The sequence below is a fragment of the Ranitomeya variabilis genome, chromosome 3 (assembly GCF_051348905.1).
Source record: "Ranitomeya variabilis isolate aRanVar5 chromosome 3, aRanVar5.hap1, whole genome shotgun sequence".
NCBI lineage: Eukaryota > Metazoa > Chordata > Amphibia > Anura > Dendrobatidae > Ranitomeya > Ranitomeya variabilis.
This window is the reverse complement of record NC_135234.1, coordinates 687,788,139-687,815,872: the sequence shown is the minus strand read 5'-3', so window position 1 is coordinate 687,815,872 and position 27,734 is coordinate 687,788,139. Positions and strand designations below refer to the sequence as shown.

The window sequence follows — 27,734 nt, the reverse complement described above, 5'->3', positions numbered from 1 at the left end:
GATATGCGGTCCACACTGGAACGCACGCTTTCCCCTTCACTTGCAGCGTTAGCGGAAGTGACGGTAACGGATGCCGAAAACCGGAAGTGACGCGTCTCTGGGCACTTCCGTCTGGAGACGCCATGCTGGACACCACGCTGCTCCCTGGAAGCCGCACACAGCGTGGATGGCGTCCGCAGCCGAGACCTCCCACCGGGAGGAGCGGCTGCCACCAGGAGCCTCGTCCACTCCTGGTCTTTGGAGCAGAGGGACCCCCCTCCGGAGGGTGTCTGCCCTGAGCCTCTTGACAGGGGGAAGGATATTGGCAAGCCGCACGATCCCCCTGAGCTCCGGTAAGCCTGCAGCTTTCACTCGTGCGTCCTTTCCTTGCAGGGACAGGAAAAAACACAGGATTGGGGGTGGGACATGACCTTTTAAACTCGTGTGTTTCCTGTCCCAGCAAGGGGAGGAGGACGTCCTCCAGGGTGCTGTCAGGAGGACGTCCTTGAAAATGATCCAACCTCACTAATTCTCCACCCACGGGAGGTCACGGAAGTGCATACATTTTTATTTATTTATTTTTTAAACATCTGACTAATGTTATTCTGCTGAATAATCCTTTTAATTTGGACGGGAAGTGTTTAAGTGCAAACAAATTTTTCAGTGAAAGAAGAAGAAAAAAAGGAAATTTGTTCATGTAATATAATTTGAATAATTGAGTACTTTACCTGCCAGGGCTCAGAGTCTGTAAAATATAAACAAGACAATGGTCAGCACTCCAATATATGACAACTGAATCAATTACGGATTCATGAATAATTATTACAAGGGGCTGCCCTATGACTGATCTTCAGGAGCGCACTGCTCCCCTGCCTCCAGGCTTCCCACTTGCCGGGGACTGCGTGCTCCTGAAGATTGAGTGTTTGGGCTGGCGGCATGGTTATGGTGATGATCACCGCTGAGTCCAAACACTGCGCTTGGTGGCTCTGCTATTTGTGATGGCACAAGCTTCGGAGTTCAATAATCGGCTGTACGGTGATGTGCACTGTAGTCAGGATTTCACCGATAGACTACAATACTCTCTGTACAGCTTTAGCCTGTTCAACCGGCCACATGGAATAGTGGCTGCAGAGCTGAAGAAAACAGATTTTATTCTGTAACTTCTCTTCTCCGTTACAGAGATATTGGCTTGTACAACTTGGATTCTAATTTCCCCTTCAACCAAGGGAGCATTGGCACAGACCTGTACTTTTTCGCGGCATGATATTGGCCAATCATAAGTGTGGTCAGCTTTGCTCCACTTCCCTTTTCCGCACAGAAAGGTGTTTTTAAGGACACACAGCTCTGGACAATGTACATGCCACCCAGAGACAAATCTGTGCCAGCACCTTCTTAGGGTACCGTCACACTAAGCGACGCTGCAGCGATACAGACAACGATGCCGATCGCTGCAGCGTCGCTGTGTGGTCGCTGGAGAGCTGTCACACAGACCGCTCTCCAGCGACCAACGATGCCGAGGTCCCCGGGTAACCAGGGTAAACATCGAGTTGCTAAGCGCAGGGCCGCGCTTAGTAACCCGATGTTTACCCTGGTTACCAGTGTAAAATGTAAAAAAACAAACACTACATACTCACCTTCGCATCCCCCGGCGTCCGCTTCCTGCACTGACTGAGCGCCGGCCCTAACAGCACAGCGGTGACGTCACCGCTGTGCTGTACTTTCACTTTGCGGCCGGCGCTCAGTCAGTGCAGGAAGCGGATGGCGGGGGACGCGAAGGTGAGTATGTAGTGTTTGTTTTTTTACATTTTACACTGGTAACCAGGGTAAACATCGGGTTACTAAGCGCGGCCCTGCGCTTAGTAACCCGATATTTACCCTGGTTCCCATTGTAAAACATTGCTGGCATTGTTGCTTTTGCTGTCAAACACAACGATACACGGCGATCTGACGACCAAATAAGGTGCTGGCCTTCTAGCTCCGACCAGCGACATCACAGCAGGATCCTGATCGCTGCTGCGTGTCACACGCAACTATATCGCTAGCCAGGACGCTGCAACGTCATGGATCGCTAGCGATATCGTTTAGTGTGAAGGTACCTTTAGCTGAAGGAGAAATTAGAATCTAAAATTTTACAAGATAGTATCTCCATATCCAAGAAGAGAAATAAAAGCAAAAAATATAAGTTTTATTCATCTCTGCTGCCACTAATCAATCATGTGGTCAGTTTATCTTGCTAAAACTGGTGAAATCTCCTCATTAAACTAAAACATACAATAAGCCAAGAGGCTAAGGATACCATCTGTCCGAGTCCACCCAAAATACAAAAAAAGGTTGGATGGCCTAATTGCCCTTTTAGACTGTGTTCAATCATAGTGGTCATACTGAAGCTTTTAACAGCAGCTGCCCTATTCCTGCTGCTCTACAGTCACTACATCTTACAAGTCATTGTTCAGGGAAACAGAAAAAACTGCAGTAGAACGGGGCTGTTGGGGATAAAAGCCTCAGCATGACCACTGCGCCCAAGGGCCGACAAATTAATAATGCCATCTGTGCTATTAGTCCACAGGAGCAGAATAATCCCATTGTTGTGCTGTTGGATAAGGGTACCGTCTCACATGACGATTTACCAACGATCACGACCAGTGATACGACCTGGCCGTGATCGTTGGTAAGTCGTTGTATGGTCGCTGGGGAGCTGTCACACAGACCGCTCTCCAGCGACCAACGATGCCGAGGTTCGCTGGTAACCAGGGTAAACATCGGGTTACTAAGCGCAGGGCTGCGCTTAGTAACCCGATGTTTACCGTGGTTACCAGCGTAAAAGTAAAAAAAAACAAACCGTACATACTCACCATCTGATGTCCGTCAGGTCCCTTGCCGTCCGCTTCCCGCTCTGACTGAGTGCAGCCGTACAGTGAGAGCAGAGCACAGCGGTGACGTCACCGCTGTGATCTGCTCTCACTTTCCGGCCGGCAGACAGTCAGAGCGGGAAGCGGACGGCAAGGGACCTGACGGACATCAGATGGTGAGTATGTACGGTTTTTTTTTTTTTACTTTTACGCTGGTAACCACGGTAAACATCGGGTTACTAAGCGCGGCCCTGCGCTTAGTAACCCGATGTTTACCCTGGTTACCAGCGAACGCATCGCTGGATCGCTGTCACACACAACAATCCAGCAATGACAGCGGGAGATCCAGCGACGAAAGAAAGTTTCAAACGATCTGCTACGACGTACGATTCTCAGCAGGGTCCCTGATCGCTGCTGCGTGTCAGACACCGAGATCGTAACGATATCGCTAGAACGTCACGAATCGTGCCGTCGTAGCGATGAAAATGCCACGGTGTGACGGTACCCTAAGACACAAGGGAAATGATAAAACTGCCAGAGGTGTAAAACCTAGCAGCTGACATATTAAGGTATTTAGGTCATACATCCATTATACACATTACAGTCACAAATATGACATTCTGCATTATGAAGAGGAACATCTCACCATCATTATCATGGCGATTTCTTATATTCTTGTTCCTGAAACATAAAACAATTATTGTAACCGATCCTCAGACTTTGCATGTGACATATGTACAAAATCTCTCATTGACATTCATTGTCCTTATAGTGAATCTGTCGGCTGGGTTTTGCTACCCCATCTGAGAGCAGCATAATGTAGGGGGCAGAGACCCTAAATCCAGGGATGTGTCACTTACTGGGATGTTTGCTGCAGTTTTGATAAAACGCTCTGTATAACCTCGCCCCTACCAATTGGCAGTTTCCCTTATACACTGCATAGGCAGAAAGCTGCAAATCAGTGTTGGGGGTGGGGTTTATACAGATCCCATGAATATGAAGGACTACATGGCAGCAGCAGGTTAACTAGCCTTATAGCGATAATTAATAATTTCTTGCTGATAAAACAATGATTTTTATCAAAACTACACTAAGCGGCTTAGTAAGTGACACAGTTGGAATCAGGGTCTCTGTCACTACTTTATGCAGCTCTCTTATTACGTAGCAAAAACCTGGTGACAGGTTCCCTTTAATAACATCTAACTAAAAACATCCAATACTATTCAACATTATAGAGTCCAGCACTCCATCTTTCCAGGATAAAAACTTTTTTCTTTACTTTATGAAAGTTAAAAAATCCCATATAAATCGGTTTTGAAAGTTTTTATGACTGATAGTAACCCCTTAGCACAAACTTATATCAGTGCTGGGGTGACTGCGTGTGCGGAGAGGACAAGGAAGCTCTCTCCATGTGACTAATGCCAACTGTGTTGCACAGCTGGCATCTGTCTTGGAACAGCAGCAGTCAGACCGCGCAATCTCTGAGCGTGGCGTTTAAATGGAGTGGTTGCCAATATATGTGTGCACCAGCTCCCATTGGCTACACACAACATAACTGTGGGGCACCGATAGATTACAATGGCAGCTGGGAGCCTACCACATGCCCCTATTGCTGCCATCTTCATACTCCTGTGAAGCTCAGCCACTGGCTGAACATCATAAAAGCCCAAGATTTACACCATATACTGCAATATTGTTATTCTGCAACACCTGGTATAAGTCATCAGACGATCGCAAGTGCAAGTCCCATAAATGGGCTTAAAAATTCCCACGTAAGTAAATGTCCCCGCAAAAAAAAAAAAAACGGGCAACACAGAAAAGTCCTCTATGTGTGGTCCGTAGTTTACACTTTGATTGATAGGAGAAGCGAAGAATCTTTTTTCTTCATACGAGAAAAACTGATGAAACAAGGATTGCAAAATATGACACGAACCAAAAAGGTGTTCAGCCCACTAAAAAAAACCAAGCAAACAAAAAACAAACCAGGCCATTTTTATGTACGAGAAAGATCTGAAACTGGACAAAAGGTGACATTTTTAGAGAGGCCAAATCCCATACAAGACAATGGGCTCAGTTTACACTTCCTGAGCGTATAGACTAAACTTTTATAGAGAAGGATTTAGTTATTGATCTTATTTCCCAACATTGTGGAAAAAAGAAACTGACATGGAGGCTCAAGATATGTGAACCTTTTATCAATATTTTTAACAACTGATGGAATTCCAACCAATTCTGAGAACCAAGCTCAGCACGCATGCCTGAGGGGTGCGATGGTCGAGCAATGGGCACCTCTGTGCCAGTCACTGTCTATGGCACCACTGGAGATAGAGTGAAGTATTCGGTTACCCCGGCAGTCCCATAGGCATCAAACACAAGTGCTCATGCTCCAATTAGGCACCGTTCGGCAACCCCCCCGTTCTCGGGAACCCTCAGTGATCAGCAATTAAAGCTGACAACATTACCTTAGTTTCCTAGTAGCTTTCTGCAGTTTTTTTCTCTTTTTGGTTCTCTAACAAAAAAAAAATAAAAAAAATGTGAATACATTTTTAGATAAAACACATTCATATTAACAACCAACCCATATTAGCTTACTATAGAAGTCTATGAAGGTCAATTAGCAACAACAGTTATGGCATCAGTAAGGCTTGAGCTTTTGGTCACACACAGTTCTGACAAGAGGCTGCATGGGAAGAAAAATTAAGTTGCTTTGCAGCTCTGGGGTCCTGGTATCAAATCCCACCCGTTATAAGTAAGCATAAATAGGTAATAAAGTAAGAGAGCTAGAAATATGCAGTGCCGTGACAGCCCTCTGGAGATGGATCGGAAAAACAAACACACATGAACCAATACTGATTGAAAGGTTTCACAGGACACAAAAATACAGTCCTTCAATGGGTTCTCCACTACTTGGACAACCCCTTCCCAATCCATATATTTGCCCCCAGTAAAATAACACACTCACCTCCGATTCCAGCGGTGTCTGTACTGGTTCTCCCTGGGATCGCGTGACATTGTTATGTCACACAACCCCTGTGGCCAGTCAGTGCTGGCTTCACTCTCCCCACCTTCAGACGTATCACATACATCCAGAGGAAGTGAGAGAGCAGCCATCATCTCCTCCGGAGGTCTTGATTTCCCCGAAGGCAGGAAGTCGAGCCAGCAACGATTAGCAGCAGAGATCGCACGATATAATGTCACGCGATCACTGGGATCAGTGCCAACACTGCTGGAACGGCGACAGCGGTACCAGAGGGGAGTATAAGTGTTATTAATTTACTGGGGGTAAACATAAGAATTGAGTAGGGGTTGTCCGAGTTGTGGGCAACACAGTAAATAGTGACTCAGCTATGAATGAAGAAGGGTATAAAACCCGAAATTGCCATAGATCACATTATTTCAAGTAACTACGGTACATCTTACTCAATGTGGCATGAAGTTTGGATATGAGAGAGAAACAAAAAAAACTGTAAAAGCCTATCTTGTGTCAGGGAGAGAGGGAGAGGGGGAGAGGGACTTTTTCACCGCACAGAAAAAACACGTCGCAGTAGACGTTTTTTGTGTCCGGCAAAAAAGCCTGAAGGGACGGATCCGGCACAAATCGGATGAAACGCATGTCCTTCAGGCACAATCCGGCGCGAATACAACTCTATGGGAAATTTAGAGAACTTTTCAAAAAGATGATGCAACTCAGTGGGACTGGTGAAATAAAATGGCAAGAGTTGCAAAATTTGCACACAATTTTGACTTGTGGAAACATGTTGCTACATTTCAAGCAGTTTTACATCAAAATTCTGCTGCATGAAGCTTGATGAATTGGGGTCAGAAAACAGATTTTTTAAAAAAAGTGAATTAATTAAATGAGTTTAAAAAAAACCTAGAGATAAGCTTTTCTAGTAATCATGCACTGATCTCAAAAAAATTGAGAGTGGAGTCAGTAAGCCAAACCACCGACAACTCTGATTCCGACTACTCAATTTCCCTGACTCCGGCTCCACAGCACTGCCTCACTACTGAGCATATACATAAAGTGCAGCACAGATTTATCTTGACTACTACTGCACAGCTCTGGTCACTACTGAGCATGTACATAAAGTGCAGCACAGATTCATCTCTACTAACAGCCGAGATCCTCAGATCAGGAACAGAACAGACATTTATAGGACATTTCATAACTTCCCCAAATTCTTATGAAAACATTTACAGCACATCCTGCATTGTACAAGCATGTGGCCTTTCTAATACTACATTTGTACTTTTTGCCTTGAATTTCCTAAAACAAAGATCAGATTTCCCCATATTATTTAAGGCATTGCCATGGGGGAGAGGATAAGTGAGGTGCATATATTTAAAAAAAAAATCCTTCTGTACAATCCCTTTAATTTGGAAGTGAAGTTATTAAAAGCAAGCACATTTTCTCTTTAAAAAAAAAAAAAAACAAAACACAAAAAAGTTGGTTCATGAAAGGTAATAGCTAGAATGATCCAAATACTTTACCTGTAGGCGCCCGGAGTCTGGAAAATAGAAACACAACACTGTGGTCAGAACTCAACCAGGTATGTGACAAAAAGAGAGTGAAGGATTCATGAATAATTATTTATAGAGGTTGTCTTCTGATCGTTCCTCAGAAGCACGCTGCTCCTCTGCCTCCAGGCTTCCTACTTGCCAAGGGGGGCTGTGCACTGCTAAAGAATATAAGTTCGGGCTGACGGCAGGTTTGTGCCACTGGCCTGAACAGAAAGCTCCCCAGAAGTGGCTTTGTCTCTGCGGCGCAGGCTGCTCCAATGCTGTACATACAAGAAACTTTGCAATTTTACCTATTCTAACAAGACGATAATAACCCTATAAAACCTATAAGTAAAATTATTGAGGTCTAAAAGCTTCAAAAGACAAGACAATGCTGGATAGCCACAATTTAATGGGGTTGTCCATTTGCAGAGTTGATAGTTGCAGCCAATCAATGGCCCAAGCAGTCTTGCACTTTCTACCTCGGCATCACCTCTGAGGTCAGTGATTGGCTGCAGCAGTCATGTGAGGTAGATGGGACATCACTTCTTTACCGCTGTAAACAAAAAACGGAGCAGCAGACAGGTTGCACTAAGGTGACAGGGGCGGCCCCTCACAGTGGGATTATTTACCAGCAGATCGGATTCCTTCACAGCAAGCGTCAGAATCACAGTTATGGCGGTAGCTTTACCTTACAGGTTCTCTTTAAAGGGAGTCTGTCACCCCCAAACCGTATATGAGCTAAGCCCACCGGCATCAGGGGCTTATCTACAGCATTCTGTAATGCTGTGGATAAGCCCCCGATGTAACCTGAAAGGTAAGAAATAAAGATTATATGATACTCACCCAGGGGCGGTCCTGGTCTGGTGGGCGTCACGGTCCGGTCCAGCGCCTCCTATCTTCATACGATGACGTCCTCTTCCTGCCGCGGCTCCGGCTCCGGCGTACTTTGTCTGGCCTGTTGAGGGCAGAGCAAAGTACTGCAGTGCGCAAGCGCTGGGAAAGGTCAGAGAGGCCCGGTGCCTGCGCACTGCAGTACTTTACGCTGCCCTCAACAGGACAGACAATGTACGCCTGAGCCGCAGCGTGAAGATAAGAAGAGGAGGTCATCATAAAAAGATGGGAGGCCCCGGACCAGACCGCACCAGGACCGCCTCTGGATGAGTATAATATAACTTTTATTTCTCATCTTTCAGGTTACATCGGGGGCTTATCTACAGCATTACAGAATGCTGTAGATAAGCCCCTGATGCCGGTGGCCGCAGCTCATATACGATTTTGGGGGTGACTGATTCCCTTTAAGGCCAGTGCTAAACTCATACTTACTATTCTTGTCGGCAGCCACTGGCACATTAGCAGCAAGAGACGGTCTCTGCCCCTATGTTCTGGGCATGCTCTGATATGGGCAAAGGATGTTATGAAGATAGGGGGAGGAAGTGAGCTGTGACCACCAGTTTTGAATGGTAGATCCGGTGTTATCTTTTCATTGTAAGCCTACCTGTGATGATAATGAGACTGCTGAAAAGTCACCCAATGCACCTAAACATTTAACATAAAAAACTGATTTAAAACAATGGAACATTTTGTGATTGCAAGTTTCCTTGAAGGGGTTATTGATCGCTCACTCGTTTAAAAAAAAAAAAAAGTGAGCCACGCCTTCTAAGACAGCTGGGACACCTCACAATGACTCAATGATACAGAATTGTCAATAGGATACAATTTCATAGTTATTTGGCGAATTTCGGCTCTTATTTCACTTTGACTGCAGCTATACTGAGACAACGACATTTTTTATGAAAGATTGTGTAAATATCCAAGCTGCCCACCAACGAATGAGCAGAACATTAAAAGGAATTGGGGAACACGTTTTTGCTACCCCACCTGAGAGCAGCATTATGTTAGAGCAGAGACCCTAACTCCAGTGATGTGTCACTTACTGGGCTACTTGCTATTATTTTAATAAAATCCCTGTCTTCTCTGCTGTACATCTACCAGTTCTCTGAATGCTGTGCCATGAATAACCCCGCCACACCACAGATTGACAGCTGTCTGTGTACACTGTGCGTAGGCAGAAAATTGCAAATCCGTGGTGGGGGCGGGGTTATACACAGCTTATGAATATAGAGGACTACATTGTATCAGATTTTCTAGTCCTCTAGTGATAAAATCACCATTTTATCAGCAGGAGTTTATCAAAACTTCAACAAGTAGTTCTGTAAGTGACACATTGCTGGAATCAGAGTCTCTCTCCCCCTTTTATGCTGCCCTCATATTAGGTGACAAAAGCCGGAAAATTCTCTTTAATGCCACTATTTGTGCAGCCCGTGGGGTATACACTTTTTTATTACAAGGCAGCCTATGGCGGATGCAGTTGCATACATCAGGGCTCTATGTCTACAATATAATTCAGGACATTTCTCTGATATAAGCGCTGAATATAGTGTGAAGACACCCAATAAATATCAGGTACAGACAATAACACATTAGAAAAGAAGCCGGAAGAAAAAGACTTACCCTTAGCCTCTGACAAATTTTTGTGCTTATCACAATGTACACTGTAAAACACAATTATATTAAGTGTAATTTAGAGCAATGAGCTTTGACATTTATTAGAGTCAGTTTACCTTTAAGAGCCGAGACGGACCTGTGAACGTTTGTTGTTCGAAATGGTTTCACAGAGGTCTCCCCATTTTAATTTTATATCTTTTTAATCAATTAATAACAAAATCACAATATTACCGGCAATTGGATCTGGAAGCTGGAGCCCTTTTTAGCTTGAACTCACTTTTAATAAGGCCGTGCAATATAGATCCCTACAGGGCCAGCTCTGCTCAAAGGTTGGTGACACACACGGCTAAAGACTGAAAGTGCCACACCAAAAGGAAAAGTTGTGGAATTATGGAAAACACCGGATGATAGATATGTTAGTGACATATAAATGATAAAAAATGGAAACAAAGTTTTCTAAACATCTTGATTTATTCAGTATGGAGTATGCGAGTCCCATGCAGAAATTACTGCACTTACACGCCTTAGCTGCTATTATTAATGTTTGTTTGAGGAATGTTCTGCCACACAAAGCATTTGGGCACAAAAATCATCAAGATCCGCTGTTGGCAGCTCCCTGTGCACAAACAATAACGTGACAGATGTGCTCAATGGGAGACAAGGCCGGAGACGCTGCAGGCCATGGTTGCTCACAGTAGCACAAGAAACATGAGCCTGGCAATATCATCTTGAAGATTGACTCCATTAAAAACCTCACTGACAGCAGATGATGCTGCCTGTAACTGTGGGGATTTCTGTGCATGGCACTCATGCTCAATACTGAATAAATCAAGATCAGTTTTCCTTTCTGCAAGCTCCAGTTCAAATTTTTTAATTCTCTCTGAGCAAGAGAGTGTAGATTAGCTGTTAAAATCCTTCCCATACACAGAACTTACAGAGAGAAATTCCTACTTTCTCTGTAGCACTTAGGCAGCAGCATGGAGGATATTATACAGCTGTACTGAGCTGAGTAGCTGTGAATCCAGCACTAAAGTGAAATAAATTTGTAGAAGCACCAGCATGATCTGCCTGCGTCTGCCTGGTCTCTCATTGCTCTGACGGCCCCTCACTTCTCCTTCCACCTCCCTTCCCCATAAAATGTGATAAAGGGCATAACCTGACACCTCACTCTGCTGGCAGTCCCTCCTGAATTGACCAAAACAGATTTAAGCAGTTTTTCAGAATGGATATAGAGTTCATAAGGCTAGGGGGAGAGAAGTGGCTCGTGAGTAGAGAAAGCGGCATGTTTCTCTGAAAAGATATATTACAAAGTTTCCTATATTCGGGTTGTACTATTGGTTTTCACTGATTTTTTTTAAATGACAGTGATCATTTCATTGCCAGCCCATTGAGCAATTGCACTGAGACACAGCAATTTTCTGTACCTTACATGCCATTTTTTTTTTACCAAACCTGAAGCTCTGACATGACAATTTTGACCATCTACAGTGATTGTCTATGAATATTTAGAAGTTGAGAGAGATTATAAGGCTATGTGCGCACGCTGCAGATTGGCTTGTGTATAATTCTGTGCGGATTCTGCCTCTATTGGCAGAAAACGTAATTGAAATTCCGCGCAGATTTCTAAGCTAAATATATATTATTAAAAAAAAATAAAAACTGTGAGGTAATTTCCTTGTTCAACCTCTTCAGCCAGATACCCTCATTAATCTAATATATAAAGCTGAATGTGTGTGTGTGTGTATGTATGTATGTCCGGGATTGGCATCTGAACCGTAGCAGCTACAGCCACAAAATTTTGCACAGTCACACGTCTGGACCCCGAGAGCGTCATAGGCTATGTTGTGAGGTGAAATTTTAACCCCGCGCTTTCCAATTCACCAAACAATTTTGCCCCTATCTACATAATGGGGAAAAAGTGAAAGGAAAAGTGTTGGAGGCGTCGCAGCTACAGGCACAAAATTTTGCACAGTCACACGTCTGGACCCTGAGAGCGTCAAAGCTATATTGTGAGGTGAAATTTTAACCCCGCGCTTTCCAAGTCACCAAACAATTTTGCCCCTATCTACATAATGGGGAAAAAATGAAAGGAAAAGTGTTGGAGGCAAATTAACAGCTGCCAGATGTGAACAAGGGGGACTTAAAGAATGACAGCGATGGCACCAAAGAGTATATACTGTACAGTTGCTAAGGTGGGGCCCCAACATGGGATAATCACACCACCACGGGGATATGAACACACACACAAAATGCGCCACACACTACCACGTGCTCGAACACATATACCACCCTCAGTGCACATTTCACCACACATACACCAACCTCGCCACATAAAAGTAGAAACACAAAAGTCGCCGCTCAAAACTCGCCACGCGCAAAACTCTCCACATGCAAAACTCGCCACACGTGCAAAACTCGCCACACGCAAAACTTGCACACGCAGAAAAATTGCCACACGCAGAAAAATTGCCACATGCACAAAAGTTGCAACACATGCAAAAGTTGCCTCACACAAAACTTGCACATACTCAAAAGGCACCACACATAAAACTCGCCACGCGCAAAACTCGCCATGCGCAAAACTTGCTGCACACAACTTGCTACACTAACCTGTCACATGCAACTCGACACACAAAAAGTTGCTACACGCATGTCGCCACACAAAACTCATCTCACAAAAGTCCCTACATGCATGTCGCCACACGCAACTCAACACACACAACTTGACACACGAAACTCGCCCTAAAACACACACAAGTCTGGTATCCTTCAAAAATAAAAATCTGATTAATAAGCAGACAAACTACAAGAGCAACAAATGTACCATATAGGAATCCGGCAGCTGTCAGTCACATGACCAGTCTATTATGTGTATGTGTGAGCTAATATATACTGCCAGGGGGTGGGCTTACTGTTGGCTGGGGATTTATCAGGCTGCCATTTTAGCTTACAAATACTGAGGTAAAAATACTGACCAAATAACGTGTGAACGAGGGCTAATACAGGAGGAGATGGCATACAGCTATATACTATATACAGGAGATGACACACAGGTATATACTATTTACAGGGGAGATGACACACAGGTATATACTATATACAGGAGGAGATGACACACAGATATATACTATATACAGGAGAGATGACACACAGGTATATACTATATAGAGGAGGAGATGACATACAGGTACATACTACATACAGGAGGAGATGACATACAGGTATATACTATATACAGGAGGAGATGACACACAGGTATATACTATATACAGGAGCAGATTACCTACAGGTATATAGTATATACAGGAGGAGATGACACAGGTATATGCTATGTATAGGAGGAGATGACATACAGGTATATACTATATACAGGAGATGACACACAGATATATACTATATATAGGTGAGATGACACACAGGTATATACTATATACAGGAGATTACATACAGGTATATCTAATATATAAAGCTGAATGTGTGTATGTATGTATGTGTGTATGTCCGGGATTGGCATCTGTACCGTCGCAGCTACAGCCACAAAATTTTGCACAGTCACACGTCTGGACCCCGAGAGCGTCATAGGCTATGTTGTGAGGTGAAATTTTAACCCCGCGCGTTCCAATTCACCAAACAATTTTGCTCCTATCTACATAATGGGGAAAAAGTGAAGGGAAAAGTGTTGGAGGAAAATTGACAGCTGCCAGATGTGAACAATGAGGACTTAAAGAATGAGAGCGATGGCGACAAAGAGTATATACCGTACAGTTGCTAAGGTGGGGCCCCGACATGGGATACTCACCACACACGGGGATATGAACACAAACACAAAATGCGCCACACACTACCACGTGCTTGAACACATATACCACCCTCAGCACACATTTCACCACACACACACACCAACCTCGCCACATAAAAGTCGAAACACAAAAGTCACCACTCAAAACTCGCTACATGCAAAACTCGCCATATGCAAAACTAGGCTCACGCAAAACTCGCCACACGTGCAAAACTCACCTCATGGAAAACTCACCTCATGCAAAACTTGCACACACAGAAAAATTGCCACATGTACAAAAGTTGCACCACATGCAAAAGTTGCCTCACACAAAACTTGCACATACTCAAAATGCACCACACATAAAACTCGCCACGCGCAAAACTCGCCATGCACAAATCTTGCTGCACACAACTTGCTACACTAACCTGTCACATGCAACTCAACACACAAAATGTTGCTACACGCATGTCGCCACACAAAACTCATCTCACAAAAGTCGCTACATGCATGTCGCCACACGCAACTCAACACACACAACTTGACACATAAAACTCGCCCTAAAACACACACAAGTCTGGTATTGTCCTTCAAAAATAAAAATCTGATTAATAAGCAAACTACAAGAGCAACAAATGTACCATATAGGAAATACGGCAGCTGTCAGTCACATGACCTGTCTATTATGTGTATGTGTGAGCTAATATATACTGCCAGGGGGGAGGGCTTCCTGTTGGCTGGGGATTTATCAGGCTGCCAATAGCAACCAATCACAGCTCAGCTTCTATTTTGCTACAGTTAATTAACCTGAGCTCTGATTGGTTAATATAGGCAACAAAGACATTCTCAGTATAACAAAGCTAATATATGTTGTGAAATGCTTCTATTTGCTTAGTTTTTGCCTTTTAATAATTACATTTCTATCTATTTGTTTTGTGGTTTTTGTGTGCAGAATAAATTTTTGTTAACACATTCTATTTTGCTAACAGCAGTCATTAACCCGGGCGAAGCCGGGTAGTACAGCTAGTATTAAATAAAGACACACAATTAAATAAAGACACACAAAATTAAATTAAGACACACACAGTCACCAGTCTATGTAGGAGCATTAACATAATTAACCTACATATGCTGTAACGAAAAAATAACTGTTATTTGGCTACGTCCCCACGGTCAGTAATCGGCAGTGCTTTGGACGCAGCACATGTCACCCTATACATGGGATGGTGAGCGTCTCCGCAAGATAACTAGCCATGCTGCGGTCTGGAAAGATGTGCCGCATGTCCATCTCCGCAGGGAAACCTCGGGTGCCCATGCACGCATAGTGGAGATGGGATTTCTTGAAATCCCATCCACTATGCTGCAACATCTGGCGGCTGCAGGTTGGACGCGGTGGATGTACGCAGCGTCCAACCCGCAGCGTTTACTGACTCTGGGAACGTACCCTCAGAAATCTGCGTGAAATGCAGTACAGTATGTTTAATTTAAAAAAAAACAAACAAAAATTGTGTGGGCTCCCGCGTAATTTTCATAACCAGCAGAGGGAAAACTGATGGCTGAGGGCTGGTGTTAATATTCTGGGAAGGAGCCAATAGCCATAAAGGTTCCCAGGCTATTAATATCAGCTCACAGATGTTTGCCTAGCCTTTACTGGCTAGTTTACAGGGAAACCCCAGAAAAAAAAGATTTTGGCACGCAAATCCGCAAACCTGTTTACATCTGCAGTTTAGCTGCAGATTTGCGTGACTCATTATAAGTCAATGGGTGCAGAAACGCTGTAGATCTGCTAAAAGAATCGTCATGCTACGGAAAATAAAAAGCTGCGAATCAGTGCAGAATTTTCCTCAGCATGTGCACACCAATTCTGGATTCCCATTGATTAACATTGCTTGAGCTACCATTTGCGAATTTGGTGCAATTCCGCGCAGAAAAAACACTGCAGATCAGCAACGTGTGCACATAGCCTAAGAGACATTTGTCAGAATCGACATGCATTAATAAAGGCACCGGTAGCCGCCCCACTGTATATACACACGTAGTTATGCTCATGTAGTTCAAAACAAAATGTAACTTACATAAATTTATGTGGAATGGGGCTGCCCTTAGCTCTTATTAGACATGGATAGTGATAACTTTTCTTACAAGATCTGACGTCACAGCCGACAGTTGCTCCTCGTTTCTTACAATGAGAACATCGCTGCAAATAAAAACCTATGTGTTATAAAAAGTAAAAAATAATCAAATAAAAAGCTTAACGAGGAACCGCCAATTTTTTCAAGCTGAAATGGACACAAGTTGCATTACTCACTACAGAGTGTAATAAACCATATTGTTTTTTTTTTAATTTTGCCTCTTATTTGCGATGATATTAGCAATCAAAGTATTTAGGACCTAACGAGTTAACTTTTTGCTAAGTCCAAGTGGGTGTTCGGGTACGTGCCCACGATCAGGAATAGCAGCGCTGTACAATACAAGCACAGTCGATGGGACTTTTGGAAATCCCATGACCATTGTGCTTCTATTTGACTCTGCGTAAGCTCACCCGCGGTGCAGGTTTACGAGCCGCAGCATGTCAATTTCCACAATAGAAGGTACTGGATGCATTAAATCCGCCTGGTTCAGTGAACACATTAGTATTTACCTGCGTGATTAGAATCCAAAGCACTGCTACTTCCCTATCATGGGAATGTAGTATTGGCTTTCATTGGGGGCGTGTATTTTTTTTTTCCCTATATGAGTTACCCAATCATAAGCATGCAGCAACACAGAAGAAAAAGAACACAACCCCCAACTTTAGGATAGGTTTCTCAGTCTGTATTTTTAGATTGTGCTAGAGACAGGATTTTGTGGCACTTACCAATGTATAAGTCGTACAAGTTTTCCTTTTTCAGTTGTTAGTTCTGCCTTCCTCTGACCATCAACCTTTTCTAACACATGGCATAAGCAGTTTTAGTTTTTGGTTTTTTTTTTTGGTTTTTTTTTTTTTTTCAAAAAGGGTCCTCAGTACTTTTATACACTATACATCAATACTAGTGATGAGCGAATATACTCGTTACTCGAGATTTCCCAAGCACGCTCGGGTGTCCTCCCGAGTATTTTTTAGTGCTGGGAGATTTAGTTTTCCTCACCGCAGCTGAATGATTTACATCTGTCAGCCAGCATAAGTACATGTGGGGGTTGCCTGGTTGCTAGGGAATCCCCACATGTACTTATGCTGGCTAACAGATGTACAGGTCCTTCTCAAAAAATTAGCATATAGTGTTACATTTCATTATTTACCATAATGTAATGATTACAATTAAACTTTCATATATTATAGATTCATTATCCACCAACTGAAATTTGTCAGGTCTTTTATTGTTTTAATACTGATGATTTTGGCCTACAACTCCTGATAACCCAAAAAACCTGTCTCAATAAATTAGCATATTTCACCCGTCCAATCAAATAAAAGTGTTTTTTAATAACAAACAAAAAAACCATCAAATAATAATGTTCAGTTATGCACTCAATACTTGGTCGGGAATCCTTTGGCAGAAATGACTGCTTCAATGCGGCGTGGCATGGAGGCAATCAGCCTGTGACACTGCTGAGATGTTATGGAGGCCCAGGATGCTTCAATAGCGGCCTTAAGCTCATCCAGAGTGTTGGGTCTTGCGTCTCTCAACTTTCTCTTCACAATATCCCACAGATTCTCTATGGGGTTCAGGTCAGGAGAGTTGGCAGGCCAATTGAGCACAGTAATACCATGGTCAGTAAACCATTTACCAGTGGTTTTGGCACTGTGAGCAGGTGCCAGGTCGTGCTGAAAAATGAAATCTTCATCTCCATAAAGCATTTCAGCCGATGGAAGCATGAAGTGCTCCAAAATCTCCTGAACAACACCAGCAGCTGACATGGCACCCCACACCATCACTGACTGTGGGTACTTGACACTGGACTTCAGGCATTTTGGCATGTCCTTCTCCCCAGTCTTCCTCCAGACTCTTGCACCTTGATTTCCGAATGACATGCAAAATTTGCTTTCATCAGAAAAAAGTACTTGGGACCACTTAGCAACAGTCCAGTGCTGCTTCTCTGTAGCCCAGGTCAGGCGCTTCTGCCGCTGTTTCTGGTTCAAAAGTGGCTTTACCTGGGGAATGCGGCACCTGTAGCCCATTTCCTGCACACGCCTGTGCACGGTGGCTCTGGATGTTTCCACACCAGACTCAGTCCACTGCTTCCTCAGGTTCCCCAAGGTCTGGAATCGGTCATTCTCCACAATCTTCCTCAGGGTCCGGTCACCTCTTCTCGTTGTACAGCGTTTTCTGCTACATTGTTTCCTTCCAACAGACTTACCATTGAGGAGCCTTGATACAGCACTCTGGGAACAGCCTATTTGTTGAGAAATTTCTTTCTGGGTCTTAGGGTATGTGCACACGTTGCGGATTTCTTGCAGAAAATTCCTGAAGAAAACCGGAAATTTTCTGCAAGAAATCCGCATTTTTTTTTTTGCGTTTTTTTTCCGTTTTTTTCGCGTTTTTTTAGCATTCTGCAAGCGTAATTAGCTTGCAGAATGCTAAAGTTTTCCCTGCGATCTGTAGCATCGCTTGGAAAACTGACTGACAGGTTGGTCACACTTGTCAAACATAGCGTTTGACAAGTGTGACCAACTTTTTACTATAGATGCAGCATCTATAGTAAAAGATAGAATGTTTAAAAATAATAAAAAAAATAAAAAAATGCTTATACTCACCCAGACATCTCACCGGCGTCCGTTCCGTATAGCTGGTCTGTGCGCACAGGACCTCCCGTGACGTCACGGTCACGTGAGCGGTCACATGACCGCTCACGACCAATCACAGGACAGTGACGTCATTCGGCGAGGTCCTTCAGCGCACACCAGGTACAGAAACCGAACGGCAGCGTGCGAGGAGGCGGCAAGACATCGAGGGTGAGTATAGGACTGTTTATTATTTTATTTCTTATTTTTTGACCACTTATATGGTGCCCAGTGCGTGGAGGAGAGTCTCCTCTCCTCCACCCTGGGTACCAACCGCATATAATCTGCTTACTTCCCGCATGGTGTGCACAGCCCCGTGCGGGAAGTAAGCAGATCAATGGACCCCTAGGTGTGCGGAATCCCTGCAATTCCGCATTTTTAATGAACATGTTGCTTTTTTTTCCGCTATGCGATTTTTTCGCGGAAAAAATCGCAACATTTGCACCAAAAATGCGGAATACCCTGTAAATAATAGGAGGCTTATGTAAGCGTTTTTTTTCGCGTTTTTATCACGTTTTTATAGCGAAAAAACGCGAAAAAAACGCTAACAATCCTGAACGTGTGCACATGGCCTTACCCTCTTGCTTGAGGGTGTCAATGATGGCCTTCTTGACATTTGTCAGGTCGCTAGTCTTACCCATGATGGGGGTTTTGAGTAATGAACCAGGCAGGGAGTTTTTAAAAGCCTCAGGTATCTTTTGCATGTGTTTAGAGTTAATTAGTTGATTCAGAAGATTAGGGTAATAGGTCGTTTAGAGAACCTTTTCTTGATATGCTAATTTATTGAGACAGGTTTTTTGGGTTATCAGGAGTTGTAGGCCAAAATCATCAGTATTAAAACAATAAAAGACCTGACAAATTTCAGTTGGTGGATAATGAATCTATAATATATGAAAGTTTAATTGTAATCATTACATTATGGTAAATAATGAAATGTAACACTATATGCTAATTTTTTGAGAAGGACCTGTAAATCATTCAGTTGCGGCAATAAAAACTAAAATTTCCGAGCACTAAAAAAATACTCGGAGGACCCCCGAGCGTGCTCGGGAAATCTCGAGTAACGAGTATATTCGCTCATTACTAATCAATACCTGATCGGTGGTGGTGTGACAAATGGCACCCCATATCAGCTTTTATCATGGTCAGCTGAATGAGGGTGATGTTTTCATTGATACCATTTTGGGATAGATATGACATTTTGATCGCTTCTTAGAGCATTTTTTGCAGCATCGTGTCAACCATTTTTGGCATTTTAAATTTTTTCTTTCTGTTTACAGTGTTTAACGATTAGGTTCATTATTTTTATATATCAGACTTTTCTGGATGCAGCAATAATCTTTCTGGGTTTTAAGGGAGCTACCTGAAGATGGGCACAGAGGTCTTCAACACGCCACTGGCTGTTATAGCGACTCATCAGCACCCCGAGATCATGTCACGGTAGCGCTGATGGGCGCCTAGAACGACTCACCCTCATGCCAGAACAGTCTTAATGCTGTGTTCAGAGCTTTAATTGGACAAGGCTGATGGACAGCTCTGATCACATGTTCAGAATTATATAAAAAAAATTACTGAATAGAATTATTTGAATATCCAAATTACAACATTTTTACAACTCTTTAAACTGCATATATGAAAAAAAGAAAAGAAAAAAAGAAAAAAAAAAAAGTGCCTGGTCACAGAAATGGGGAAAATGGGCTGGTCTTGATCTGGTTAAACACATTTTTAATTTTAACTTCATTTTTTGGAGGTTGCGAGATTAAAAACTGCATTTTTGGCATATTATTTTAGGATGTTCACTATATGCTATATATGCTATATACTATATTCAGGAATGCCTGGACACCGGTGGCGCCATGGAGCCTTCAAAGCATTTATTGTGGAATTTCCAAGAGGTGACCCAGGGTACGAGAAACTTCTCCCAGTCCTTCCTTATCGGAGAGGGTGGATTTGGCTGTGTATATAAAGCAGTCATCCGAAACACGGCGTATGCCATTAAGCGGCTGAAGCAGGATGCGGAGTTAGAATGGAGCACAGTAAAGAAGAGCTTCCAGACGGAGATAGAAAAGCTGACGTGCCTTCGCCACCCAAATATCATTGACCTGGCTGGATATTGTATGCAGGGGGAGGAATACTGCCTCATATCTGTATCTACCCAACGGCTCGCTGGAAGATAGGCTGCATCACCAGGGCAGCTTTCCTATTCTGACCTGGAAGCAACGTCTGAGCATCATGCAGGGCGCAGCTTGCGGCAACCAGTTTTTGCATACCCTCAAACCCAGCATCATCCATGGGGACATCAAGAGTTCAAACATCCTTTTGGATCAGGCCTTGGTTGCCAAGTTAGGAGACTTTGGACTTGCCCGCTTCAGCCGATATGCATGCGATGCAGGGAAAAGTCGCACTTTAGCAAGGACTAGTACGGTGAGGGGTACGCTGGCGTACTTGCCGGATGAATACGTGAAACTGGGAAAGCTTACGTTTGAACTGGACACCTACAGCTTTGGGGTGGTCTTACTGGAAATACTGACTGGGAGAAAAGCTGTAGATAACGATAGCAGTTCTCACACTAAATATCTGAAAGATATTGTTAACGAAGAGGAGAGCGATCAGGAGGCTGAGGGCAGTAGTCCACAAGGAGCGACCAGCATCAGAAATGCAGAAAACAAGCTGTTTAGATCCGCATCTCGCATCTGCCGGCATCATCTGGACTTCCGGATAGGACGCTGCAGCGCAGAGGTCGCACAAGAACTTTGTTTCTTAGCATGTCGGTGCTTAGGACGACAGAAGAAACGCCCTGGCATGGTGGAGGTGTTTAATGAAGTAACGAGATTGCAGAGCCTCCTTTTGCACGCCTCGGAGACAGAACACAGTGATGTACAGAGCTCTTTTCTTTCCGACAATCCGGATTCTTTTCCTCCATTGCTGGATCTTCTTTCCAGTCTGCAGCCTTCAGTACTTGCCCCCCAGGAAAACACTGACAAATTTACTCCATACGGTACTTCTATAGATGCTCCCGCTTTGGGCAGCGTCCGACCTTACAGCCACAGTGCCTTACAGTATGATGACAAATTGGTCGATTTCTGCAGTATTTCTTCATGTGAAAGTCTAAGGACCAGTCGGAGGACTCCAAACTTGCCCGAGGAGAGCGATGACAGTGTCTCGGTTTTGTCCTTAGCTGCTGCTTCACCAGACCTTGCATGTGGTCACATCCTGGACCAACAAGAGCTGCGCTCCTCACCTCACACCAAAGCCCTGCAGTGCCGGAGCACTGTGCTTGCAACCTCAGACCTTAACACTTCTGCTGGGCGAGGTAGTAGCATCCAAGGAAACAGCAGCTTGGCATCCGGGGACTCACAAGGTTTGCACAATACAGCTATCTCCATGCCACATCACCAGATCATCGTGAATCCTGCCAAACAGAGACTTGTGGAGCAGCTGGCGCTGTATGACCAGGGGAAAATAAATAGCCTAGAACTGCTGTACTCTGGAACAAGTCCAGATTACCATTCAAAGGGTCGAGGATACCCGGAAGAAAGTGATGATTTTCCCAGTTAGCCGCTTGGTGAAAATATATTGGATTTACTACGGCATGACAGCTCTCGGCTTACCTAGAAAAGAGCTCTATCAAACAAATGATTCAGCATTGGAGATGTTCTCAGCCAGCAAGTCGTGCAGAAATTTTCAATATTTCAAGCTCATATCGCATCGGGCTTGTCCTAGAAGTGTTAAATTCGTGCTCCTAATGACTTTCCGTGAAGCCGGCCTGGGTCTTGCTGAAGGGAGTGAAGCGAAACTTTTTACTTTGGGAGAGCGATATTATTTATTGTTTTGTTTATATAGTATTATGCTTTATATCGCCATAATTATTAGTTTTGTCCTCCTTTATTTAATTTCAGTCTGTTACAGTTATTCATTGCACTGCTGATCTTTAATCATTTTCGAGTCTGGAGTGAAAGGTGGAGGGCGGGGGTGAAGTGTAAAGCTCCGCCATGGAGTCTGCAAGTCTGTCTTCATAGTGCAGAGTATCTCTGCCTCTTCATTTCCAAAATTAAAAGATATATATATTTTTTTTCTTTTTAATCTGTGACCTATTTGACACTGCAGTGCAGTGTGGAAACTGAGCGTATGTAATATCTGCCATACTGAACAGTATGTTCAGATCAGTATCCCCATCCCTTGTAGATTGTGAGCCTTCGCGGGCAGGGTCCTCTCTCCTACTGTACCAGTTATGACTTGTATTGTTCAAGATTATTGTACTTGTTTTTATTATGTATACCCCTCCTCACTTGTAAAGCGCCATGGAATAAATGGCGCTATAACAATAAATAATAATAATAATAAGCTAACTTTTTCTGCACGTCAAAAGGATTGCAGGGATAACAAGTTTCCTTTCTATGCTAAAATAAGTCTGCAGAATAAAAAAAGTTTACAAAAAAATATATAATACACACACACACTTGTTTTTCACTAGAGTCTGAGAGCCAAGACTTTTTTATGTTTTACATTATGTGATGCCAAAACTGTGTGAAGGTGCATACAGCTTTGTGATCCTTGCTGCCATAGCAAAAAATCAACACCCTGTTTTGAGAGATTGGGGTACAAGAGTGATGGAGGCCATCTTTCCGTCAACTGTTGAAAGCAGTATCTTTGGACACAAATGGTAGGCATTGGATCCTCTAGTCCTGGACATTGTAGCAAGGTGATGGCTTTATACTACTATGCCATACTTATCACCCTGGGGAACTGTACAGGACCCCAGTACAACAATAATAATAATACACAGAAAGCATGGTAATTGGTTAAAGGGAACCTGTCACCCCCAAAATCGAAGATGAGCTAAGCCCACCAGCATCAGAGGCTTATCTACAGTATTCTGGAATGCTACCATCTTCTTACGATGACGTCCTCTTCACGCTGCGGCTCCGACATACTTAGCTGCCCTGTTGAGGGCAGAGCAAAGTACTGCAGTGCACAGGTGCCGGGAAAGGTCAGAGGCCCAGCACCTGCGCACTGCCGGAGCCGCAGCGTGAAGACAAGAAGATGACGTCATCCTATGAAGATAGGAGGCCCCGGACAGGACCGCAACGCCCATCAGATCGGACCACCCCTGGGTGAGTATAATCTAACCTCTTTTTCTCATCTTTCAGGATACATCGGGGGCTTATCTAAAGCATTACTGAATGCTGTAAATAAGCCCCTGATGCTGGTGGGCTTAGCTCATCTTCGATTTTGGGGGTGACCGGTTCCCTTTAAGGCCAGTGCTAAAATCATACATACTATTCTTGTCGGCAGCCACTGGCACTTTAGCAGCAAGAGATTGTCTCTGCCCCCATGATCTGGGCATGCTCTGATATGGGCAAAGGATGTTATGAAGAAAGGGGGAGGAAGTGAGCTGTGACCACCAGTTTTGAATGGTGGAGCCTACGACAAGGATGCCTGTGTGATGTATTACTCTGGACATCATAGGCAGGATTCATACATCATGGAGCGGCTACAGGTCTCCTGCCCAGAACTGTAGATGCCTGTAGGGCCGTCGAGTTCTGGTCATGTCAGGAGACTAGTGATGAGCGAGTGTACTCGTTGCTCAGGTTTTCCTGAGCACGCTCGGGTGGTCTCCGAGTATTTATGACTGCTCGGAAATTTAGTTTTTCTTGCCCCAGCTGGATGATTTACAGCTACTAGCCAGACTGAGTACATGGGGGGGGGTTGCCTGGTTGCTAGGGAATCCCCACATGTATTCAAGCTATCTAGTAGCCGCAAATCATCCAGCTGGGGCAAGGAAAACTAAATCTCCGAGCAGTCATAAATACTCGGAGCCACCCGAGCAACGAGTACACTCGCTCATCACTACAGGAGACCTGTGGCAGATTGGTGCATGGAGGTCCATACTCAGATCACAAAATATAAATGTGTGAATCAAGTTTGAGGGCTCTTTCAGACGTCCACGATAATCGGTCCGATCGCAGATCACAATGTGTGGACTGAACAGAGTGCGACAGACTCATAGAAATATATGAAGCCGTCACGCTCGGGTTGGGAGATGCGCGGCCAGACCGTGCATCACAGCATGAGATCTATGATCATGATGTCTGAACGAGTTCTTAGCAAAAGACAAACAGCTGAGTTTATTTTTAACCGGGAAAACCAAACTGAATGATTTGTCATTTGCACAGCACATAACCAGTGGCGGCATTATTCTGCACATAGTCATTAGATTTGCCCTCTTGGCCACGGTAGTGGAGCTTACAAAGAGCAAAAGATGAAAAAAAAAAACCTTGACAAGTATGAGAGCTCTGATCTTCTACTGTGTATACTGATAAGGCGAATAGGTTTCTCATGGAAATTGTGTCTAGTCTGGGAAAATAAATAGTGAACTATAACGGGTCATACTCATTTTGTAAACATCAATATAGACAGGGACAGAAACTTAGCAGCTGGATAGAGGATAGAATAAAAAAATGGCTTAAAAAAGAAGGCAATGAACTTACCAATTTTTGTCCTCTATCGATTTCAGAGAGCACAGAGTCAATATCAAATCCAAACCCTTCTGTATCCTCTTGGGAGTCTTTCTGTATCACCAGAGGGGAGTACAGCTTTAAAAGACAAAAAAATAATAATATTAAGGTTCTGTCTTTTATGTTGCAAATTTTCTGCAGCATTTCTTCACCTGTAAGTTACTTGCATTTTTGACACTGCAGTTTTTGTTTCCTCTTGGTATGTCATGTTTTAACAGCTTCACGATTTAGGACGTACATTTATTTCAGACCCCTGACTTTGATGCGGGCTCGCACACCGAGCCTGTAACTTTCCTGGCAAACGGCCACTGATTTACCGTAATCAGCAATCATGTACCTCTAACAGCCAAGGGTGGAGTGGAGCAGAGCTCCACACATGACTGTTAACTTATTAAATACTGCTGTCATTTTCAGCGGAAAAAACAAAGTGCTGGCCGGGGGGGGGGGGGGGGGGGCTATCATTCCACGTGCCCATCGGTGTGCCTCTGACATGATCGCAGGACACCAATGAGATGTCATGACATCCAGAGTCTGCTCTAGACCTCTTTGTTTGTCATGACCATTTTCCTGTGAAGGCAAGCGTTTGGTCGGCATTCATAGGAGATTGTGTTTCTCTGTATAGATCGATATGTATAGAATGAGCAATCAGTTGATCACAGCTTAAAAGTCCCCTAAAGGGACCATTTAATACAGTTAAAAAAGTTTTTACAAATATGAAAAAAATATAACAAGTGTTCAAATCACCCTCATTGTTCCCTTCACAGAACTAATCCAATTGGAGTAATAATAAAAATGATTCTTTATTCTATACAATTAAAATACACTAATGGAGAAGATTAAAATACTTTTTGACTCTGTAGTCTCAAAAATAGAAGTATGTCAGAAATGATAAGTAATGAAGGATTTTTCACTACATTTAGTCCGAATATATCTTACTCAAGATTGTTATTATAGGAACAAACCTTCCAGATATATCTGTCTAGTACACGGGTGGGGAACCTCAGGCCCCGGGGCCATTTATCAGGCCCCCGACCAGATTCTCAGGGACCGCATTCTTGGGCAGGGAGGTGTATTTTGATTGCCTCCAGCTCATTAATATCTTCTTGCTGTTACACACTCGCAGTGTTCACAACTGAGCATTGAAGGGCATGCAATGGAAGATTACATCCTGACACCAGTGCCAGAGTCAGGATGTACTTTGTGGGCGGAGTCTGTACGGCCCCCGAAGGACGGTATAAATATCCAAATGGCCCTTAGCAGAAAAAAAGATTCCCCTCCCCTGACCTAGTAACACAATGTGTTGGGGGATAATCAACAAGTTCACTATGGTCCGTTTCTGTCATCAAGCTGCCATACTGGCAATTGTTTTATTAGAAATACTTTTTGTAACCTGGCTCCTAGATAACGTTAATAATTTAAGCCTGCTGCCCAGAGGAAAAATATAATAGACAATGCTATCGGGTTACAATAGACTATACAGATACACGTCCCTACATGACGCTGTGCAGGAAACAAGCCCACAACACTAACAAGATGCTCATGCTAAATAGATGTCCTGAAATAAAGCGTTAGCTGTCAGGTTCATCTAGACAGAATAAACCTCTTGTGGCAGTTCACTCACGTGGCGGCACAGAGGTGGAAAAAATGGGAACACTGTCTCTTTAAGTCCTTGTTGGTTATTTGTCAGGCCGCATAAACCAACCCATAGGGGCAAAAACTCAGCCTTACTGGCTACAACAGAAACAAAACCTTAAAAGGAAAACAATAATGCTGCAACAGTGTCGGTATGGTGTGGGCGGCACCCCGCTCTGGAGCAGCACCCCGCTCTGGAGCATCACAGGTTCAGTCTGCGCTCGATGAGCCACAAAGCCTCTGGAGACTGCTGTCCAGGATAGTCCAACGCAGACTGCCTGTAGAGCAGTTATTTAAACCTAAGCCTGTTCTCCCATCATGTGACTGATCACATGATCATGACCTCACGCAGGTCCTGGCAGGTCTGCCATGGGAAATAAAGTGGACCTTCTCCCACCCGCTCTTTGAAGGTCCACATAAAACTAGCCCATTTCTGCAACTTAACCCTCACAACACGTAGTGTGCTGGATAAAAATGCTTTGGTTTCATATCACCGACGCCGTTAAGCGCAGTGTCACATATCTCCCTTCCACCACCCTGCCAGTGACTGTCACACTCCTTAGCTACTTTTATGTCCAAGAACATCCCTACGCGTTTCAGCTACTTTTGTTACCGCCATGATCATCAGGGGCTAACAGTATGCTAAATGTCTCACAACTACCGTATTATGCTATCCGATTGATGCTATCCAGTTACTGGCCGTCTGCACGAACCTATATGAACGTCTAGATGAAATTGTCAATATGGCAGCTTGATGACAGGAACAGACCCATAGTGATCTTATTGACAATCCCCCAACAGATATATAAACCTATATATATTTGGAAGGTTTGTTCCTAGAAAAACTAACAATATTGAACAAGACAAATTAGGACTAAATGTAGTGAGCAATCCTTCACTACTTATTTCTGACATACTCCTATTTTTGAGAGTTTCGAGCCAAAAAAGTCCTTTAATCTTATCCATTAGTGTATTTTAATTGCTTAGAATAAAGGTTAATTTTTATTATTACTCCTATTGGATTAATTCTGTGGAGTGTTTTAGAATATAAGTTTGGAAATATCTAGTAAATTAAACAGTAAATTGATAAATAACACGATATGAAGGACATGGCAGGATTTTTATCGAGAGATTAATATGGACCAATGGTTTACGGACGCTTTGGACAAAGGTTTCCTCATTTAGTATTACACGGTCTATTAACC

General features: G+C 43.6%; 2 protein-coding genes across 6 annotated transcripts in view; one reads left to right on the top strand and one right to left on the bottom strand.

Annotated features, from left to right (window-relative positions):
* LOC143817033 (uncharacterized) overlaps window positions 1-27,734 on the bottom strand; it is a 160,309-nt gene that overhangs the window by 96,442 nt on the left and 36,133 nt on the right. For all 5 annotated transcript variants that reach the window (XM_077298085.1, XM_077298083.1, XM_077298084.1 and 2 more), the window contains exons 2-8: window positions 24,871-24,975; window positions 15,693-15,814; window positions 9,846-9,886; window positions 7,323-7,339; window positions 5,291-5,337; window positions 3,475-3,509; window positions 708-724 (exon numbers count right to left, since the gene is read on the bottom strand). In XM_077298085.1, the coding sequence (XP_077154200.1) occupies window positions 708-724; window positions 3,475-3,509; window positions 5,291-5,337; window positions 7,323-7,339; window positions 9,846-9,886; window positions 15,693-15,814; window positions 24,871-24,975 (384 nt within the window). The remainder of the gene's footprint in view (window positions 1-707; window positions 725-3,474; window positions 3,510-5,290; window positions 5,338-7,322; window positions 7,340-9,845; window positions 9,887-15,692; window positions 15,815-24,870; window positions 24,976-27,734) is intronic.
* LOC143818520 (interleukin-1 receptor-associated kinase 1-like) lies at window positions 20,211-22,517 on the top strand. The gene is given in 2 exon segments (XM_077299804.1): window positions 20,211-20,519; window positions 20,521-22,517. Coding segments are annotated over 2 exon segments (1,701 nt in total). The 5' UTR covers window positions 20,211-20,235; the 3' UTR covers window positions 21,938-22,517.